The following is a 20,960-nucleotide window of genomic DNA, read 5'->3' as shown; positions in this document are numbered from 1 at the left end:
AGTGTTGTAAATAAATAAATCAAAATGGTGCAGTAATTTACTCAGGGTGAGCAAGCCAGAATTCAAATTCCATTTTAATTCCAAAGCTTGAGCTTTCAATATTTATGTAAGTACCATAAACCTTTTCTTAGAAACCTCTCATTTCCATAATTATAATAGTATCTTATTATGGAGGAGTTGAAAGATACAAAAATATTTTGATGTATTTCCTTCTAGTCTTTTTTACTTTATTTTGTGAAACTGGAATACTACATATATTCAGTTTTTTGCTTTGCTTTTTTCAGCACTTTGGTGTCATCATGAGCACTTTACATATAGTAAATACTTCTTGAAAACATGGTTTTGTGGGCTGCATGATAATGCATTAATGTAGATCACTGTCTTTTATTGAGCACTGGTGTTTCCAGTTTTCCCCATTACATACGGATTCTATTTCACTGAAATTTATCCTGGTATATAAATCAATATTAGCATCTCTCCTGCTCAGACAGATTCTTTGAAGGCTATTACCCGATCCAAGGGTTTGCTGCTTCTAGAGGCACTTGATATGTGTTGTTGAATTGTCAAACATGCTCATGAAGGATAAACTAACATGGCTCAACCTGATTGACTCCAACATGTGACTGTAATCAGTTTTACATGTAAGAATAGCTTCAGCTGAGGTGCTTTAATGAGAAATTGGCTCTGGGTGTGACTTTTCATAAAAATAAAACAGTTTAAGTGAAATGGAAACTATGGTACCTCAGTAAAAACCGAATGGACTCAATTTTACAATAAGCTAGTTTTTTATTTAAATGTGGCTAACGCGGAATATGGCACTGTGTACATTTTTTGCAACTTAACTTCAGGTGCTGTCTTACATAGTCGTTATTCTACTTACTTGACTAGAAATGTGCATCAAACTCATGTTCCAGTAGGCTTTCCCGTAGACCTAGGCACGGGTTAATTTCTCAGCATATCACAGTGATGGGACACCTGGCAAATAGTGTTTGTTTTATAAAGCCCTTTGCAACATCCTGCTATGCAGATCGTGGAATTGTTTCCTTAGCCAGTATTGGCTGCTGTACCATCATGCTTGCCATATCTTACTTTGAATAAATATACCATGCATATGAGTCATAACAATGAAATTATACTATTATGATATCATTTAATTTTTTTTTTCTGAACCACTCTGCATCCCAGAGGTAGATACTGATGGATTCTGTGCTTTTGAGATACAGGTCCATGTCTTAAGCATCTCTAATTGTATCCTACACAGTAAATGCTTAAGTTACTGTTAGTCACTATGACAGTTTTCAAAAGCAATTAGTCATCTACTTAGAAAAGCCATTTAACTCCTTGTTTGAGAATTTATTGATAAATCTGTATCAATCAGGTATCGTCTGTGAATTGCCTGATAATCTAGAGGCAAGATTTTGACATCTAGAGGAGTAAGCATTCCTGGTTTCCAAGAAGCCTTGGTGTGATTGGGTTTATGTGAATGTTAGATCAGAGTTCTTTTAATCTAGTTATAATAAGGTCAAGTTATAGCTCCCTCTCTATACTGATGTGTGGAGCTTTGCTTATAATTTAGAATATGATATTTGACATATATGAAGATGAAATTATACCTTCATTGGTGTTTAATGTGGTGGCAGTAATAAAATAAGCTAACAAATACTGAATTTCGATTAGTTGTATAATGTGCAAGAATCTCTAATATTATTAAAAATAATTCTGTTTCCTTCATAAAGGGTTACATGGGACTAAGCCTTTTCAGGTCTTAAATGTGAAAAGTTTTACATATACCTTTCTATGGGTATAAATATTTGTACTAACTTGAAAACAACTTTAACAAGACAAAGGTGTTTTCATTAAATACAAATATATTAAATAAAACTGTGAACGATGCCTATAAGAACACAAAACCAAAGCAGATCCTTTGGACTGCCCCCAGTCACGGCAATTCCTTGGTGTTACATGTGGTCTCTGACACCATTGTCCTGTCTTTCTCTTGTCTCTGCGCTCCCATTATGCCATTGGCAAGGAGTTGAGAAGTTAGTCCATTACTTCTCTGACAAAGCGTGGTATAGTACAATTTCAGATTTTTTCTACCACCTTCCTCGTAATCACTTTTTTTTGCCCCAGTTTGCATGATGCATGTCAGAGCCTGCATGAATTATAGGCATGTTATATAGGTGGTTCCATTTCCATCTTCTTTTTAACCTTTAAAATATATTTAATACTAATAATAAACTTATGTGTGTGCAGAACATAATTTTAGGTAGTTCCTATGTCTGTAATGCAGTAGCCATATTATACTTAAGAATATTTCCTACACCTTCACTTGTATATTTGGCATATTTGTCTCCAATCAGGACTTGACGTTTCTAGCTGCCATCTTATTGCTGATGACCCCGGAACAAGAATGTTTACAGAAATGAATATGAGTCATTTTTCTTATGCTAATGTGAAGTGGTATGAAACAGTGAAAGTGAAGAGCTTTTCACAGTGATGAGTGTTAACTCACCTTTCCTCATGTTCAGTGTGTTTTCTCCATTTTCTCTGTGGGTCACTGCGGAACCACCTCTTGCCAGAAACACTGCTCTGCAGTGTGGTGTCTGAGAGTCATCCTGTGTAGGATAGATCAGCTACGAAGAAAATAGGGCATTTTCCAGGAGAGTTAGTACCTGATTGTTGATACTGAATCTGCCTGTAGAGTTTTTAAATATATTAAAACTTGAAATTGTCATCTAGCTGTATTGCATATTTTGGGAGCCTGTGAACTCATCAGAATTACCTGAATAGCTTTAGGTTAACTGTTTGAAGAGTTGAATAATAAAGCTGTAGAGCTGCTTTTAAATTCTCTGACAGTTCAAATTCTGGCTTTGCCATTTGCTGAAGTGTGTGACTTTGGACATGCCACTTCACTTCTCTTAACCTCAGTTTACTTTTACAAATAGAAGACAATACTTTCTACCTAGGGTGTGGTAATTAGAGATCATGCATGCAAACTTAGAGTTTGACTCGCCTTGGAGAGAAGGGTAGTCCTGTTCTCTCAGACCCCAGACATTTCCAGGCATTTGTAATGTGCTGGGCACTGTACTGAGCACTTTGTGTGCATGATATTGTTTGTTATTTATAACAGTTCAGTGAGGTATGGATTCTGTTATTCTCATTTTATAAATTATAAAATTCACTCTCAGAATAATAATGACAATTGCCCACCATCTCACGAGTAGTAATTATGTGTTAGAGCCGAGACTCAAACCCAGATCAGTCTGACTGTAAAAACTAAGTGCTTCGGTGCCATATCGCCATATGTAAATTCTTCCTGAACTTTAGAGTGCCTGAAATGTCCTCGCTTCACTTGCATCTCCAGGAAGGCAGCTGAGGGGCAACAATTCAGATATGTTTGCTGTGGATATAAAACATTTAACTATGACTGATATTATTGAACTATATAGTTTATGGAACGCATGTAGCTGTGGTACATTTGAAACCTAAACATCTCTTATTCTGCAACTAGTTTATTATTATGCTGCTTTTTGAACTTACTCTTTTCCCCAGTACCCAATTACAAAAGGTCTCTAGATTAAACTCATCTCTCTCACACCTTTTTGATGAGAGGTGACATTTATTGAGCATTTACTATGTGCCAAAGGTCCTATGCCAAGTGTTCTACATGTGTATTTATATTTACCTATTAGAGTTGCAAATGAAAAGTGGCTGAGTGTTTATCAAGACAGTTTCCCCAACTTATTTCATCAGAAACGTCTAGTCTTCAAGTAAAAAAGGTTTGGTGACTAAGCTTTTGTGTCATTATGGGAAGTAGTTGTGTTCAGATTAACACTGTCCTTCTAAATATGAATCATTAAGCTAATCTCAAACTTAGTTGGGGAAAACAAAGCTTTTTTCTATTATATTTCCTCTTTATCAGTGTTTTTAAAAACTGAAAAAAACTTTTGATCATTAATGCTGCATCATTGACCTAATAGGGAAGTAACATATGATCATATATGGCCAAAGAAGCAATTCTAGAATATTCATTCTAATATATAGTCACTAATACTCATTCATTCATCCAGCAAGTATATATTAAACGCCTACTGTGTGCCAGCTACTAGGACTGTCAACAGCAGGAACAACTAATGAATAATGATTCATGGTTGCTGCATGCCTGTAGGGAACTCTTAGTCTCTAGTTGTCTTTGTAAGCAGCTCAGAGGAGACATATAAAATTATCATGAAATGTGCTTGCCAGCCCCTTGCACAACTACCCGGTAGTACCTATTGTTGACCTCTTGACCTCGACACATGCAGCCATTTGTCCTGAGAATTCCTCTGTATGGTGTTCTGAAGTTTATGTATCTAAGTAAGACTTGAAGGAGCTGAGTCCAGCTCAGAGGCATTTAACTCTTTTCCTCTGTAGATGGGTTCGCATTTTGAAGCTTCAGTGATGTCTTCCAGTTAAAAGATGGGCTGTATTCATTTGTGACTCACGGGGCTCCCTGAAGTCCCTTAGGCAGTAGTGAGGGGCATTCCTTTTGCCCTCTGGGTTTTGTGAGCTGCAAGGCTATGAAACGAATGACAGGTGGGTAGCTTCCCCAGAGGCCTCTTTAAATACAGGCAGTACCTCATCCTGCATCTCCAAAGCCGGAAACCTGGAACTCGTCTTAGAGTCCTCCCAAACAGCTACTTATTTGTCCCATCTTCAGAACCTTTCAGTCGTCTCCAGTCTTTCTGCCACTCTCTTAATTTCAGATCTGTGTAATTTATGATCTGAGCTATTTAGCAATAGTTCTTTCGCTTACATTCTCATCATTCACCCCCCATTATGTTCCTTACAGCTTCCACCAGAATGATCATTCTAAAACACAAATTGGATCTTAGGATTCCTCTACTTAAAACTCATCAGTGTCTCCCTGTCATCTATAGTACAAAGCCAGAACTACTTGACCTCCATGAGCTGGCCCTTGCCTACACTCTCCAGCCTACACTGTGCTTCCTAAATTAGTTTAACCATTTGAAGTTTCTGGAACATGCTATATTTGTTAGTCATTCATTTGCTTGTTGCTTCTGTGCCCTTACCATGTACTGACTCTTGACACGAGTGAGTGTTCATTCCCTCTTGTCTCCTTGGCAAGCTCTCCTGCACATCCTTTTAGGACTCAGCACAGATATTTGCTTTTCTCGGCCAGCCATATGGTTTCATTTTGTTCCCCTATGTTGTTAGGTTAAGACCGGATCCAACTTTATTTAGCTGACTGACTTCTTCTGTAGGACAGCATGCCCTGCTCGCCCATGCCATCACTGTAGGACAACACTCCAAATCTGTGTGGTACTCACAGATTGTATCCTAGACAGCCAGGAGGCCATTAGAAAAAGGATACCAATAACTAATTATGAATTGCTCTGCAAACATCATGTCCTTCTGATCAGAGCCTGCATTCACATTAGGAAAGTAGATTTTATTACTTACAAGAATCAGACAACATATAACCAGAAAAGTTCCATAATGAGCAGTTCCCCCACTCAAAAGCTGTTTGGACAGAGATGATGACTCTTCCTTGCACACCCCACTTTGTGCCATGGGTGAGGGGATTAATTACAACCCTATCTACTACTGGTCTCCCCCTGGGCAGGTAGGGCCACTTAGGTGGACTGTAAGTTTATGCGATAAGTGCCCTACCTGCACCGTGGCTGAGAAGACTAAGAAAACTTCCTCTCCCAGATATTTTATATCCCCAGCCTAAGTGACTAATTGTATTTTTTTTAACCTTGCTTATAAACATCCTGCTGCATCATACCCCCCTGACTTCCTGAGGGGGTGGGTGCTTAGCCCAGAATTGTATCTTTTTAATCTTGTTAACAAACATCAGGCCTGGGGGTGGGGGGTGAGGGGGTGTTGTTCTGAGGCCTAAGGTGGTAGCAGGGAAAGGAAAGGAGAAATTCATGGCTGCCTGCCTTGTCTGAAGAACTGGCTCCTTACACCCTCACTAGACCCCTCAGGACAGAAAGGATACAGTGTATGATACAAAGTTAAATAAAAAAGCAGTTGCTGTCAAGTCAGTTCCAACTCATGGCGACCGGATGTGTGTCACAGCAGACTTGTGTGGACCATAGGGTTTTCAGTGGCTGATTTTTGGAAGTAGATAGCCAGGCAACTCAGTGGACTTGAACCTTCAACCTTTTGGTTAGCAGCCAAGTGCCTTAACCATTTGCACCACCCAGGGACTCCATGATACGTAATAGGTACCTAAAAACTGAATGACTGGTCTCTCACAGGCCTTCCTATGTGGTTTTATCACACATGAAGATATTGGAGCTTTCTTTTATGTTTAGACTTCATTGTAAAAATACCGAGGATACCTTTTTTTTTTTTTTAATTTTTATTGTGCTTTAAGTGAAAGTTTACAAATCAAGTCGGACTCTTATACAAAAATTTATGAACACCTTGCTATATACCCCTAATTGCTCTCCCCCGAATGACACAGCACACCCCTTCCCTCCACTCTCTCTTTCCGCGTCCATTCAGCCAGCTTCTAACCCCCTCTACCCTCTCATCTCCCCTTCAGATAGGAGATGCCAATATAGTCTCATGTGTCTACTTGATCCAAAAAGCTCATTCTTCGAAAGTGTTGTCTATCCCATAGTCCAGTCCAATACCTGTCTGAACAGTCGGCTTTCAGAATGGTTAGTCCTGGGCCAACAGAAGGTCTGGGGACAATGACCCCCAGGGTCATTCTAGTCTCAGTCAGACCATTAAGTCTGGTCTTTTAACAAGACTTTGGGGTCTGCATCCCACCGCTCTCCTGCTCCCACAGGGGTTCTCTGTTGTATTCCCTGTCAGGACAGTCATCGGTTGTAGCTGGGCACCATCTAGTTCTTCTGGTTTCAGGCTAATGTAGTCTCTGCTTTATGTGGCCCTTTCTGCCTCTTGGGCTTATAATTACCTTGTGTCCTTGGTGTTCTTCATTCTCCTTTGCTCCAGGTGGGTTGAGACAAATTGATGCATCTTAGATGGCCACTTGCTAGTGTTTGTGACCCCAGATGCCACTCTCCAAAGTGGGATGCAGAATGTTTTCTTAATAGATTTTAATTATGCCAGTTGACTTAGATGTCCCCTGAAACCATGATCTCCAAACCCCCGTCCCTGCTATGCTGGCCTTCGAAGCGTTCAGTTTATTCAGGAAACTTTGCTTTTGTTTAGTCCATTTGTGCTGACCTCTCCTGTATTGGGTGTTGTCTTTCCCTTCACCTAAAATAGTTCTTATCTACTATCTAATTAGTGAAAACCTCTGTCCCTCCCTCCATCCTTCCCCCCTCTCGTAACCATCAAAGAATATTCTCTGTTTAAACTATTTCTCCAGTTCTTATAATAATGGTCTTATACAATATTTGTCCTTTTGCAGCTGACTTATTTCACTTAGCATAATGCCTTCCAGATTCCTCCATATTATGAAATGTTTCACGGATTCATCATTGCCCTTTATTGGTGCATGGTATTCCATGGTGTGAATATACTATAATGTATCCATTCATCAGTTGATGGGCACCTTGGTTGCTCCCATCTTTTTGGTATTGTAAACGGTGCTGCAGTGAACATGGGTGTGCATATATCTGATCATGTAAAGGCTCTTATTTCTCTAGAATATAGTGCAAGGAGTGGGATTGCTGGATCATATGGTAGCTCTATTTCTAGTTTTTTAAGGAAGCACCAGATCGATTTCCAAAGTGGTTGTATTATTTTACAATCCCACCAGCAGTGTATAAGTGTTCCAGTCTCTCCACAACCTCTCCAACATTTATTGTGTTTTTTGGATTAATGCTAGCCTTGTTGGGGTGAGGTGCAATCTCATTGTAGTTTTGATTTGCATTTATCTAATGGCTAAGGATCATGAGCATTTCCTCACGTATCTGTTAGCTACCTGAATGTCTTCTTTAGTGAAGTGTCTATTCATATCTTTTGCCCATTTTTTAATTGGGTTATTTGTCTTTTTATAGTTGAGTTTTTGCAGTATCATGTAGATTCTAGAGATCAGGTGCTGATCGGCAATGTCATAGCTAAAAACTTTTCCCCAGTCTGTAGGTAATCTTTTTACTCTTTTGGTGAAGTCTTTGGATGAGCATAGGTGTTTGATTTTTAGGAGCTCCCAGTTACCTAGTTTCTCTTCTGCATTGTTAGTAATGTTTTGTATACTGTTTATGCCATGTATTAGGGCTCCTAGTGTTGTCCCTATTTTTTCTTCCATGATCTTTATCATTTTAGATTTTATATTTAGGTCTTTGATCCATTTTGAGTTAGTTTTTGTGCATGGTGTGAGATATGGGTCTTGTTTCATTTTTTTGCAGATGGCTATCCAGTTATGCCAGCACCATTTGTTAAGAAGACTGTTTTTTCCCCATTGAACTGACTTTGGGCATTTGTCAAGTATCAGCTGCACATATGTGGATGGATTTATATCTGGATTCTCAATTCTGTTCCGTTTGTCCATGTACCTGTTGTTTACCAGTACCAGGCTGTTTTGACTACTGTGGTGGTATAATAGTGTCTAAAATCGGGTAGAGTGGGGTCTCCCACTTTGTTCTCTTTTTTAGTTATGCTTTATTTTTCTGGGGCCTCTTTCCCTGCCATACGAAGTTGGTGATTTGTTTCTCCATCTCATTAAAAAATTTCATTGGGATTTGGATTGGAACTGTATCTGTGGATCACTTTGGGTAGAATAGACATAATTACAATGTTAAGTCTTGAGGATAGCTTTTTATGACCATAGAGGCAGTAGTGGATGTGGGCAAGATGAATTGTTAACATCTTGCCTTTATACTAATACAGTTGAGTATTTAGAATTTGGGGAAATTGTATTGCAAACAAGCTATCAAAACATATCTCTGTGTGGTAGGTCTGTAGCTTGTTGTTCAACTTTGCAGCATGTAATTAATAACAATCCGGTCTTTAGTGGGTAATCAATTCCACATAGTCTTCCATGTATCAATAGCCAGCTGTCCTTAATCCTCAAATTATAGTAATTTTTTATTCTTCAGAGAAACCTTTTGTTTAAAAGTAGTGGAATTCATTTTCCAAACTAGAATTTTCAAATAAATAATAATAAAGCTTTTTCAAGAATAGGGAAATTATACTACAAAAATGAACTTGTAATAAAAAGATAAAATCTACACCAATTATTTAGCATATAACACTAGTTGTCAAGTTGATTCTGACTCGTGGTGCCCTCCCTCCCCCATGTGTTTCAGAGTAGAGCTGTGCCCCATAGGGTTTCCAATGGCTGATTTTTCAGATGACATGGCTTTTCTTTAAAGGCAGCTCTGGGTGGACTCCAGCTGTAACCGAACGCGAGTTCTTGTCCTGTCCTATTAGCTGATCAAAATAAGATAGACACCACACCACCAGTTGCAAGGGAAACAAATTGGAAATTTATTGTTTGTACAAACAAGGAACAACATGGGGCCTCGCAGCCAAAAGACCACGCACTCCCTGTCCCAGGGGAGTTTGGAGCATTTATGCCCTCCAGTCCCCTAGGGGCAGGATTGGTGCCCCAAATCTGATACCCCAATCCCCTCCATGTCCATATTTGGAGATCCAGGTGCTGAGTCATTTGTAAAGGAAGGGAACTTTTGCTTTATAAATGGGCTAAAGGTACAGGTGTGTGCTGGAGAACGTCTTCTCCAGTGATGTTCAAGTCGGGGGTCAAGTTCAGGGCCACGGCTCTTCAGGTCCTGCCCATGTGCCAATATCCTGGTTCATGCATATGTGGGATTCTGGCACCAAATTCAAATGGCAGTTAAAAACTGCAGCTTGGTAGGCTGCAAGGGAGGGGGGAAAGCCTCTGTGGCAGTTTCACAACATCCAGCCTTTTGGTTAGCAGTGGAGCACCTACACCACCCAAAGACTCCTATTAAGCACACACCCATTGTCATCAAGTCGATTCCTTAGTAGTTGACTCAGAGCAACGTACAGTAGATAGCCAGGCAGGAGAACAGCCTATAGGGTTCTTTATGGAAGCAGACTACCACATCTTCCTCCCAAGGAGCTGCTGATGGGTTCAAACCATTGACCTTTTCATTAGCAGCCAAATGCTTAACCAGTTTACCACCAGGGTTATTTCGTGTATAAAAAAAAAAAAAAAAATTTTTTTTAGTGTATAAAAACCACTAATTTATTTAATGTAATTAATTTATAGTTTATGTATTTATTTATATAATTAGTTTAATTCCTCTCAATTAAAGGACTCAGTTTTTTTATTATTCACTTTAGTTCTTTAATGTTTAATACGGAGCTTTATTGAATTTAACATGAGCAACATGTCTCTGATTACCCACTTTGTATTTATTTGATGGGCAGTGGTCATAAGAACAATGCAAATGAATAAGTTACTTGTAGATCACAATACCCTTTTTCTACAGGCTTGGTTGTCCTAATAATCAGTTTATAACTTTGTCTTAGTTTGAAAATCATACCTTTTTGTAAGTTTTGAGCTGCAAGCACATGTTATATCATTTTTTTCTTAACTAGCAATAGACATATTACAAGTCATTTTTAAAAAATTTTCACTGGTATTTTCAAAGTTCTTAAGTTGCTTTAAGAGCTGTAACTACCCAAAAAAAACCATTGCTGTCTAGTCAGTTCCAATTCATAGCGACCCTATATGTCAGAGTAGAACTGCCCCATAGAGTTTCCAAGGAGCGCCTGGTGAATTTGAACTGCCAACTTTTTGGTTAGCAGCTGTAGCACTTAACCACTATGCCACCAGGGCTTCCAGAACTGTAACTCTAGAATATCTTATTGTGTTTGAAGGTGAAAAGGGAAAGCAAATTCCCGTTTAGTCAGCCATTTGGTGCTACCCCTTTTTCCTCTCTGGCTACTTCTCTTTTTCTTTGGTAGACTTTGGTTTGCTGATTGTGGTCCTGCTCTGTTTTGTCACTAATCTTTCTGAGGTTTGTGACCATTTTGGGATGGTCATTTTTTCCAGGAAACCTCACAACGAGTCTGCTGAATTAATTGCATGGTGACCTTTGCCTTTTATCTTAAGGGAGAGTATCCTCATCTCTGTGGTGATTTTTTGTGAAAATTCCCACTTAACTTTAAACTCTGAGACACTTAGCTTGAGGTAACAACTGGAATATCTTGTTTATTTTAAACATGATGCAATAAATAAGAGTTTAATGTAGCATACCTCTATAAGGATTAATTTCAAGTGCCATTGTCTTGATTTTTGCTTTTTAAATAGCAAGCCAGCCCTATGCCATCCTGGCCAACCATCCCTCCCTAAGTAAGTGAGCCTTGCTTTGTTCTCTGTCACCCTCAACCCTGCCATAAATTAATCCCTGACCACTGGCCTTGGGGAGCATTGTCCAGTGCTGGTCAAGAAGGAGATGGAAAGGCGAAGGAAGTGAAAAAACACAAATAATGCGGTATAAATAAGTCTGCGCTATCTATGGCAGAAGTTAGAGATAACGTATAGCTTGTGTTCGTGGATTTAGCGTAGTGAAAAATACATATGTCTGTTTTTTACTGGTACAAAATAATCCTCTAAAGTTCATGTTTCAAAGCCCTTTCCCAAACTGCTTGACATTTCCAGCCCATATTATTTAATTGAGAGAAAGAGCGTGTGTGTGTGATTATACCTTTCTAGCAGCCACCCCTGGCCATCAGTACATGAACAGTAGACTCTGCCTCATATATTTTAAGTATTTGGGCCATTGAAAGAGAACTTTAAGATTCATAATCTTTTACCAAAGGCCCAAAAGTAATGGCAATTGCATGTTTTCTCTGATTTGTACAGAACGTAACCACACATTGAACTCCAAAGATGTGGGTCTGTGGCCTTAAGAGCTGTGCTATCCAGGCTTCTCTGCTTGGGAGACCTCTCTTGAGTTCAAGATAGAGGTGATTGCAACTTTGTTTTACTCTCAGCCATCATTCAAAAGGCTGTTAATTTTTAATTTACTAAATGGATGTTCATTTTGAGCAGGGTAAGTCTGGGTATTTTCCACATTATCAGCATAACAGAACCTTAGCAGGTCCCTTGTATGGCAATGAGATGGGTTAAATAAGCTTTGAAAACATTTCATTCTGAACTTTTCAACAAGAATATTAAAGATAGATTAGCATTAGCTAAATGTTTTGATCTTTTTTTTTTTTCATATAGTTAGAATTTCACTTCAATTGAATTCAATCTTCATTCTGAACCTTGTTGATCTCCTGGTAATTTTTGCAACAGAGACACAGCATTTTGACACCTTTAAGAGTGTTCTCAAGTCAAGTGTGGTAACATACCAAAAAAACCAAATCCATTGCAGCTGAGTCAATTCCCACTCATAGTGACCCTATAGGACAGGGTAGAACTGCCCCATAGAGTTTCCAAGGAGCGCCTGGTGAATTCAAACTTTTACCTCTTAGTTAGCAGCCGTAGCAGTGGTAGCATGGTAGGAAAAAGAAACTTCAAAAGAGATAGTATTCTTATGGTCACAGTCTGAATGATTTATGGAGATTAAGCCAAAGTGCTATGGGAATTATTCCGTCAAGCTCTCTTAAATATACAATTTTAAATTCTTAATCAAGTAAGGCATGAAATTGTTTTCTGCAATAAATCAGTACCTTAAGGTTTTCTTTTCCCTTGTTTAATTTTGGGTCTTGTTTAGTGTTTACTGCCTGTATAATTTTGTGTTTGCATTATCATTCTTGTATGTGTCTCATAAATTCACTCGAATATTACAATTCATTTCTCAAATGAAAAACAACAACACATTCTTTCTGTATTGTATCATAATATATACCAAAACAGCCCAGTTGGAACTTATATTAATTATGGGTGGCATTTCAAAGACACATTGTTGCTAATGTTGTTTTTAATTTTAACAGCCTCAAGTACTACAGCCTTCCAGCAGCCTTCCCAGACCCACAGACCACGCCCAGGGAAAACTAATAAAGCCGCAGCATACCGAGGCCCACAGTGAGTGCACTCCTCAGGGCACACATCACAGGGTTGCACATCTGAACAAAAGCTTCACACATGGCTTGCAACAAGACAGCGAGTATGGTCTGGATGACCTGCGTTTTTCATCAAGCCCACAGTTCACTAAGGACGTGGCTAATAGTACACCTTCTGAAGCAAACTTGAACATAACTGTGAATGCTGCAGAGCCTTATCATTTGGCAAGTAATAACATTAGTGACATGCAGTTTGTACCCACTTCTCTGCAAACACTTCCCCAGTCAAGTATAGCAGACCAGGCTAAGAGAGTTGTAAGAGATCAGTCTTCACCAGTAGGCTACGCATCACAGCCCAAGGCCTTGCAACTTCTAAAGCCATCCATTTTGAATTCTTTGGAACCTCCTCCAGTCGCTGAATCATCTCCAAGTAAGACTACCACTTGTAAGAAGTCACCGATAATCACGCCATGTAATTCATCAAAACTTCAGCCAACATCTAGTCAGACAAGTCTTACAAATAATCCTAATCTGAAACCATCTAAGCTCCGTCCCCCTTCCGACTCTTTCAAACAGAAACAAATAAGCAACTCCCAATTAGAGCCTCAAAACTTCCAGGCCAAGACAAGCATTCCAAGACCACTAACAAGAAGAAAAGAAATTGTGCAGACTCTGAACGGCAATTTTCATTCTGGGGATTGTTTGGCTGCTAATCGATATTCTCGTCTTCCTAAACCAAAGATACATTAAATACATAGCCATCACCTGCCAGTTTGCTTTTGTAAAACAAGCTCATCTGCCATGTAATATCTTTATGTACATTTGCTACCAAGGTGGAGGTTCCATTGAAAGCCTGCAAATCTTAAATATTAAAACGTGGAATCTTCTACTAGTTTGGCTCTTCCATTTCATATCCTGGTTGAAGTACGTGCCATGTGAACATACTTGTCTCAGGTAAATGCAGACACTTGCTTACCCGTCTCAGCAGCCTGCTGAAGGCTCTAATCATGTTGTCCTTCCTCTGCACATCATAAAATGCATAATACTCACTTAGCAGGCAAGAAATGTGCTTTGCTAATTTAGTCCTTTTAAGGTTATATTATGGAGCCCTAGTGGCGCTGTGGTTAAAGTGTTCGGCTGCTAACCAAAAGGTCAGCGGAGCTGCTCTGTGGGAAAAAGATGTGGCAGTCTGCTTCTGTAAAGATTTACAGCCTTGGAAACCCTATAGGCAGTTCTACTCTGTCCCGTAGGGTTGCTATGAGTCATTTGACTCGACAGCAATGGGTTTGGTTTTTTTTCTTTTTGGTTAGGTCTGTATTAGTTGTGGTTATCAGAAATGTTCTTTTTCACTTGTCCCTCCTATGAATAAGGCTACTGTTTTATCTAAAATCCTGGTGATAATGGAAGATGGCAGTCAGTACGCAGAGTTCTGACCAGTATTTTGTGTAATTAAAAGGTCTATGCAAAAGCTCTGTGATGAATAAAGGATACCAGGCTTTTTAATGGGAAGTCTATGTAGGTTTTATTTTTTCCCTTCTAGTATCAGCAAACAAGTGTTACTGTTGATTAATTTACCAGAAAAATTTCATAGGCTGAAAATGTTTCATATTGTATATGAACCAGTTTTCTGTTGCTTTGACATCTTGCTATGCCCCAGTCCCCAGCCCCCCCACCCCCCCCCCCACCATTTGTGTTTGCGTTTGCTTCTGGGTAAATTTTGGAAAAAAAGCTTAAGATATATCTTGAAACCTGTACCTACAGATGTATCCATTATAAAATATGTTGGTGCTAGAGTTTTGCTGGTAATTCAGTTTTGATCCCTATAGGCTTATGGGTCCATGATAGCTGTTAATTAAGATTCCACAGCATGTATTTTAAATTAAGCCTTTATTGTAATGTTTGTATTTATTGACTCTCTGCTAATATCCGAAGGCTGGGATAACAGACTTGAAATATTTGCACAAAACTTTGATGGACACATAGTCATTTAAAAATATTTTGTATAACAAAAAAGTTAAAATATTTTGAGAAAAATTACAAATTTAAGTAAGACTATCTTGAGAAAAGCTGGAATTCTTAATAATTTTGTTTTTCCTGAGTTTTCCAGGTTTCGTTTTTATGTTGTATGTTTGAATGACAATTTCTTGAAAATCAGATAGGATTTGGGAAGAGAAATAGAGTTGGGGAGGAGAAATTGTGTTTTATTAAAAGGTAATTGAAAAGTGTTTCAAAGGCAATATGCTTATTTATTTTAATGTGCTACAGAAAGTAGCTGTGGAGCCTCAAAGGGACCATGTGCACGATGCTAATCATGTTTCAGACCATTTGTCAGGATAGGACAGGCCAGGCCATATGCCCTGTCGTCCTCTAAATCATGTCATCTTTAGATGGTTCGCCTCTAGCTGCTTAATTGGAATTAATATCTTCCAGATAGATAACCTTTCAAGGTCAAGTTTTGTTTCGATCAGCTGGCCAAAAATGCATCAAGAGGATTGACGGCCAAAAAGTCACTCAATTTTCTAAGAATTCCATTAAAAAGTATATACTGGTGAAATTATCTGCCCCTTTTTTTGTGAGAGCATCAACAGGAAATGCTTTAATGGAAACATCAAAAGTGGCATTTGTTGCCATTTTGACACAGTGTTCCCTTACCTATCAGAGAACCATTCAGGTGAATTGGCCATCGAATGGACACAAACCATTCATGGATTTGTTAATATGTGACCAACACAAGTCACATCCTACTCTCACTTGACAGCGTTTCTGCAGAGAATCACGGAAGCTTGGAGAGTTCTTCAGAGTCCAGATGCTGTGAGCAGACGTGTCTGTCCGCAGAGCACTGTGGTTCCTGGAGACACGGCAGCTCCAGTGGGCATTCATACCTGGGCTTTAATTTTGAAAGAAAACGAGAACTGGCCTCACGTATTGCAACTGAGATGATGTACCTTATTTCCCTGAAGTAAAACACACTGATGAAATTAGTAGGTTCTTGGTTTATTTGGAAGTTGTTATAGAGTCTTAAGAAACATTATTTACAAGTTGTCCTTTATCTTTAGGGGAAAAGTTTCATATTTTTAATGTATTTTTAACCTCCTAGTCCAAGGGAAATATCTTTGTTGTCCATTATATAAAATGTTGACTCCAGGAATTTGTTTAATCTTTTTCCTGCCCCATTTTTTGCTCCCAGATGAATTTTCAGAAATATTAACCCATCAGTTCAGCTTTATTGAGCCTTAATCTTGGTGGAAGATAGGCTCACTGATGTAATTATAAAGCATAATGTATTTAAGAGAAAAAAATCTAGCATGCTTGCACAAAACAACACAAGTATCTGCCTGCCGTTCTCTCTAAAAACTGCGAGAACGTTGTGCTCGTCTGCTCCTTAGTGAGTAAGTGTTCAGTCAGAAAGGGCAGTGGGGGTGTAATGGGAGATCCCGCCTCAGATCTGGCTGGGCCTCTGTCGGTTACTTCCCTACGTCAGCTCTGTTTCAGACCCTCCTCCACAGGAACTACACAGCACTTTTTGTCTTAGTTCTGGTAACGCTGGTGAAGATGGTTGCAGTGCATGAGTTGTAATTCCTGAGGATGAAGTTTTCCGGGGGTTAGTTAGGTTTCACATTTGTGAAAGAAAATACAGTATGGAGAATTATATATAGGACTGTTGATGGGATACGTATCCAGCTCTTTGAAGAAAGTTTGGCCAAAGGAGTTAATCAGTACAGATGCAGATGGTTTTAAGGCATTAAACAAGGATGATGTAGTTATTTAGACTGTTTCTAATAGCCGAGACTCTCTAGCATTTTTCTTTTGGAGTCTCATTTTGATTTGTGCAATATTTCCAGGTGTATTGACTACTGTTCATTGTATTTATATAGATACTAAGGAACTTAATAAATATTTTAACAAGTAAAATTTAAATCTGAAAGAGAATATCAGATTTGCACTTTAAATGCGCTTTATTGCTTGGAGTTGTGCCTGAAATATCGAAATGCCTCCTATTGGGTGTGGCGTCATTTGTTGAAATGAATTTCTCTGTAATTGTTGCTGTTTGAAGATATCAGTACAGCCTTCCACAGAATTACATCCCCAGCATGTCACTTTCCCCCTGAAAGCACTGTTTTCTTTGAATATTCCATTGTCCCCTTAAGTATTTTACTCAACGTATCAAAGATCCACCATAGCTGTCTAAATGTTCCTGTGGCATAGTTGGTGTTACCCAGAGGTGCACTCTGGCTTCTGCGCAGTGGTCTTGATGGGTTCCTGTCGCTGAGTCCTGGGGATGTACTTTGGAATCGCCAAATGGGCCTGTAAGGACGACCAATAAGCCTGCAGCACAGTGTCCGTTTACTGTCCATCTTGCACCGTAGTTCTCATGTTGCTGGATTCGTTGGAGTGGTTATGTTTGCATGCTTACGCACACATTCAAAAATTAATTATACTGTAATAGAAAATACCTGATGTTTTTCTTTGGAGGTGAGGCCTTTCTATTTTCTTAATTCTGATGCTTGAATTCTATTTTCAAATGGTTTTCCACATCTCCCTTTCCTTTCTCTGCTGCAGCAATTTGAAAGAAGATGTTTGAATAAATGATTATGATGGTGGCTGCCAGTCTCCAACTATGTCATTAATTAAAGATACATCATGTGTTTAATCTTCTTAGGGTAAAGCTACCCACCGTTCTCTTGGTAAAGTATTGCCATAACAAAGGAATGCTGACCCTAAGAACTTAAAGCCTCTTAGTCATTGCTAACTAAAAACAAAAACACCATGATCTTTAATATCTGCAGTATTGTTTTCCATTGATTTTAAAAACCAGTTCAGAGTAAATACTGTATATTAGAATTTGCCTGTAAAATTAATCATAAAAACCAGATGTAAAATCCCTTTCCTGAAAATGTTGGCATAGTAAATAAAGTTCATGGTTATAAAAATGATCTTGTCCTTTCAGCATTGACTTCCACGGTTTACTTTTCATCTGTTATCTTCTCTCCACAAAAGTCTAGAACTGTGTCCACTGGGTTGATTTTTTTCCCAAACCGAGGCTTTTGTCTCATGCACTTCCCCTAAGAACACCGCACCCCAGAGAAACACGGACTGAATATTTGCTGAACAACTACTGAGTTGAGCAATAGTTTGTTCTGTTTTCATGGACTCTGTATGTGATTTCTAGTATTTCAGTTTCCATTTTAATAAAATATCCACTTCATCTTAAAAAATGTTGGGGATAATGAATAATTTTTACTGGAAAACACTTCAGCACCTTGGATTAGAGTGCTGTATAAAGGGGGACTTCACTGTCGTCATTTTAATTATTTTGTTTTAAAATGTTGCTTACACAAAATAGCTTGAAGCAAGGAGAAGGATGTTTAATGAAATTTTATGTAATTTCTTAGGAGCAGAGGGAATAGGGATTTATAATTTATTTTACTTTCTAATGTAATCATATATGATATTCATATAATAAAATATAAAAAGTTGATGCCGTGATAGGTCAGTAATCCAGAATGGTGACATAAATGGGGGAAAATAAGTGAAGGAAATTTCACTGGTAATAAATTTGATAATAGCACTTACTACCTCTTAGGATAACTGTATTAAGACCATCTGAGTTATTAGCAAGTACTTATACTAAATCAGCATTTTTCCTTGTTAGTCTGCCATCGAGTGTAGTCATTTCAGTGTTTCTCATTTATTTTGTTCCACATTTTTCATTCTGAAAATCTCCCCATACCGCCCCCCACCCACAAAGAGGAGTTGAACAGAAATAATTCTGACCTCTCTGTTGATTCAGTTCGAGTAATCTTGGTGGAGTGTCTGAAGGGTGGCGGGTGCCGGGCGCTGTGCTAGCTGCTGGGGCTGTGGAGATGGGTGTGCCGTGGCCCTGTCCGGGGAGCTCACAGCCGACAGGTGTTCCACTGCCTGCCGCCCACTTACAGGTGGTGCCCTTCCCTGTATTCCCTCCACCTTGTCTTGATTTGAACCTAACAGTAAAACTGCTTTTTGATGACTTTCCCCCTCAAGTTTCAATTCATCCTGAGTTTTTATTCCCTTGCACTCTTCTCATCTTTGTTTTTATGTTTATTCTTGGTTACATACCTTTATTTCCCTCCTTTGAAAACCTTGCCTTGTATAATCTGATTTTATTCAGGAACTCTGTTTAGCCATATCAGATATGCTTAACTACTCTGCGTTTTCTTCTTTAGGCGATGAGTCAGTTTTGTTTTTTCACCTAAGCCACCTTCCCTTTTAGAACCTCAGCCTGCAAGGCCTCACTTCTGATGTCTGACATCCCACTTGTGGCCAGGCTTCCCTACTAACTTCAATAGGCCGAGTTTACCATGGTCTAGCTGATTTTAGTCACCTGCTGCTACCTGCCGTGACATCTGAGATTTCGGTCACCTAGAAGAACTTTTTCCTCATTCATGGATTTCCCCAAACAACCCTCAAGTTAGCATCCATCCTGTACAGAAACGCGAGAGATTTTTCAAACATAAAAAAATGCTATTTTCCAGGTCCAGAAACGTGACCCTTTGTTTATTCCACACGTGTGTTCATTCATTCACAGGTATTGTGAGTTTGAGTCATGCTTTTTTGGTAAGATGTTAAATGATTACAGAGCGAATATTTTCTGCTGTAAAAATACACGCCAAATGCTAACCTGTAAAAGTGAAGGGCAGTGTTTTTCTTTTTCTCTTATCCCCACAGTAAACGTCTTTGCAGTGCTTGCCGCAAGCCTGTGCTTGTTCATGAGGTAGAGCTTGAATGAGGTGGAGTGTCATGGCAGAGACTGGATGCCCGTAGGAGAGCAGACCTAAACAACCCGAAGGGGCTGAGTGTACAGTAAGGCATGTTTGGGGGCACAGATGAACTTGGCTCCAGAACGATTCTTCCTTGGCAAATATGCATTTGTGTTAGAATTTTTTTTTTTTTTTTAATTCAGCTAAATAAAAATTTGTTGCTGTCATTAGCTGCCATGGAGTCAGCCCCCAAGTAGTGGCATCCGCAGGCACAGCGGGACAAAGTGCTGCCAGGTCCTGCACGTTCCCATGGTTGGTTGGGGATTCGACTGCTGTGACCTGTTCCCTGGTTGGTTGGGAATTCGACTGCTGTGACCTGTACGGTTTTCACTGGCTGATTTTTGGAAGTCGGTCACCAGGACCTTCTTCCTACTCTAAGTGTGGCAGCTCTGCTGTTCAGCATCATAACAGGTAAGCCTCCACTGAAAGGTGGTGGTAGAGTAGATAGCAAACCAAAATAAAAATAAAAAAAAAAAAACAGTTGAGTCGATTCTGACTCAGCAACTGTAGGACAGAGTAGAACTTTCCCATAGAGTTTCCGAGGAGCGGCAGGTGGATTCCAACTGCCAAATTCTTAACCGCTATGCCACCCAGGCAGATAGCAGGTAATTGTAACCAAGCAGACACCTTTTTTTTTTTAGCACATAATCAGTTCAAAATACTTCTGAGTTATGGAGAATTTTTAAAGCTTTCATGACAAGTTTTAGTTGAGACTTTGCGTTTATGAAATATAAAGGTAGTTCAAGTGTGAGTATGAATTGAAAAACAGTAATAGGATTTGTGATTACTTATTTAATGCAAGTTGTTTCTTAAACTGAGTTACAGACTAATGCTGAGATGCAAACACGAACACTCCTGCAAAGGCCTCGCTGCCAGTGCTGTCTCTGTCAGGCATAGTGGTCCAGGGTGAGACAGGGCCCAAGGGGGTGCTCAGCAAAAAGTCGGGGCCAGACCGGGACAGCTTCGCCAGCTCTGCCCTGGAATCCCTGGCCTTGGCCTGACTGCTTTCATTCAGAAGAGAGCTTGGCGAGGGGCAGGGGAGGGGTACACAATGACCGCCTGCCCTTGGGATGTCCCAGGCATGTGAGGCAGGAGAGAACTGGACATATTCTAGAGTCATTTGTGAATAGCAGAGTGTTATTTTTTTTACTTAAGTCACAGGATGGACAACCACAGAATTACAAAGGGTCAGTAACACATGAAACACATGTGAACATTGTATGTGAACTC

General features: G+C 39.3%; 1 protein-coding gene across 5 annotated transcripts in view; it reads left to right on the top strand.

Annotated features, from left to right (window-relative positions):
- CCSER2 (coiled-coil serine rich protein 2) overlaps positions 1-17,849 on the top strand; it is a 248,901-nt gene extending 231,052 nt beyond the window's left edge. For 4 of the 5 annotated variants that reach the window (XM_049894609.1, XM_049894608.1, XM_049894613.1 and 1 more), the window contains one exon: positions 12,865-17,849. In XM_049894609.1, coding sequence (XP_049750566.1) covers positions 12,865-13,683 — 819 coding nt within the window. In that variant the 3' untranslated portion in view covers positions 13,684-17,849. The remainder of the gene's footprint in view (positions 1-12,864) is intronic. The other variant, XM_049894610.1, reaches the window with a different exon arrangement.
- The last annotated feature ends 3,111 nt before the right edge of the window (positions 17,850-20,960 follow it).

Source organism: Elephas maximus, chromosome 8 (genome assembly GCF_024166365.1).
Source record: "Elephas maximus indicus isolate mEleMax1 chromosome 8, mEleMax1 primary haplotype, whole genome shotgun sequence".
Lineage (NCBI taxonomy): Eukaryota > Metazoa > Chordata > Mammalia > Proboscidea > Elephantidae > Elephas > Elephas maximus.
The sequence above is the reverse complement of the archived record's forward strand: the minus strand, read 5'-3'. Positions and strand labels throughout refer to the sequence as shown.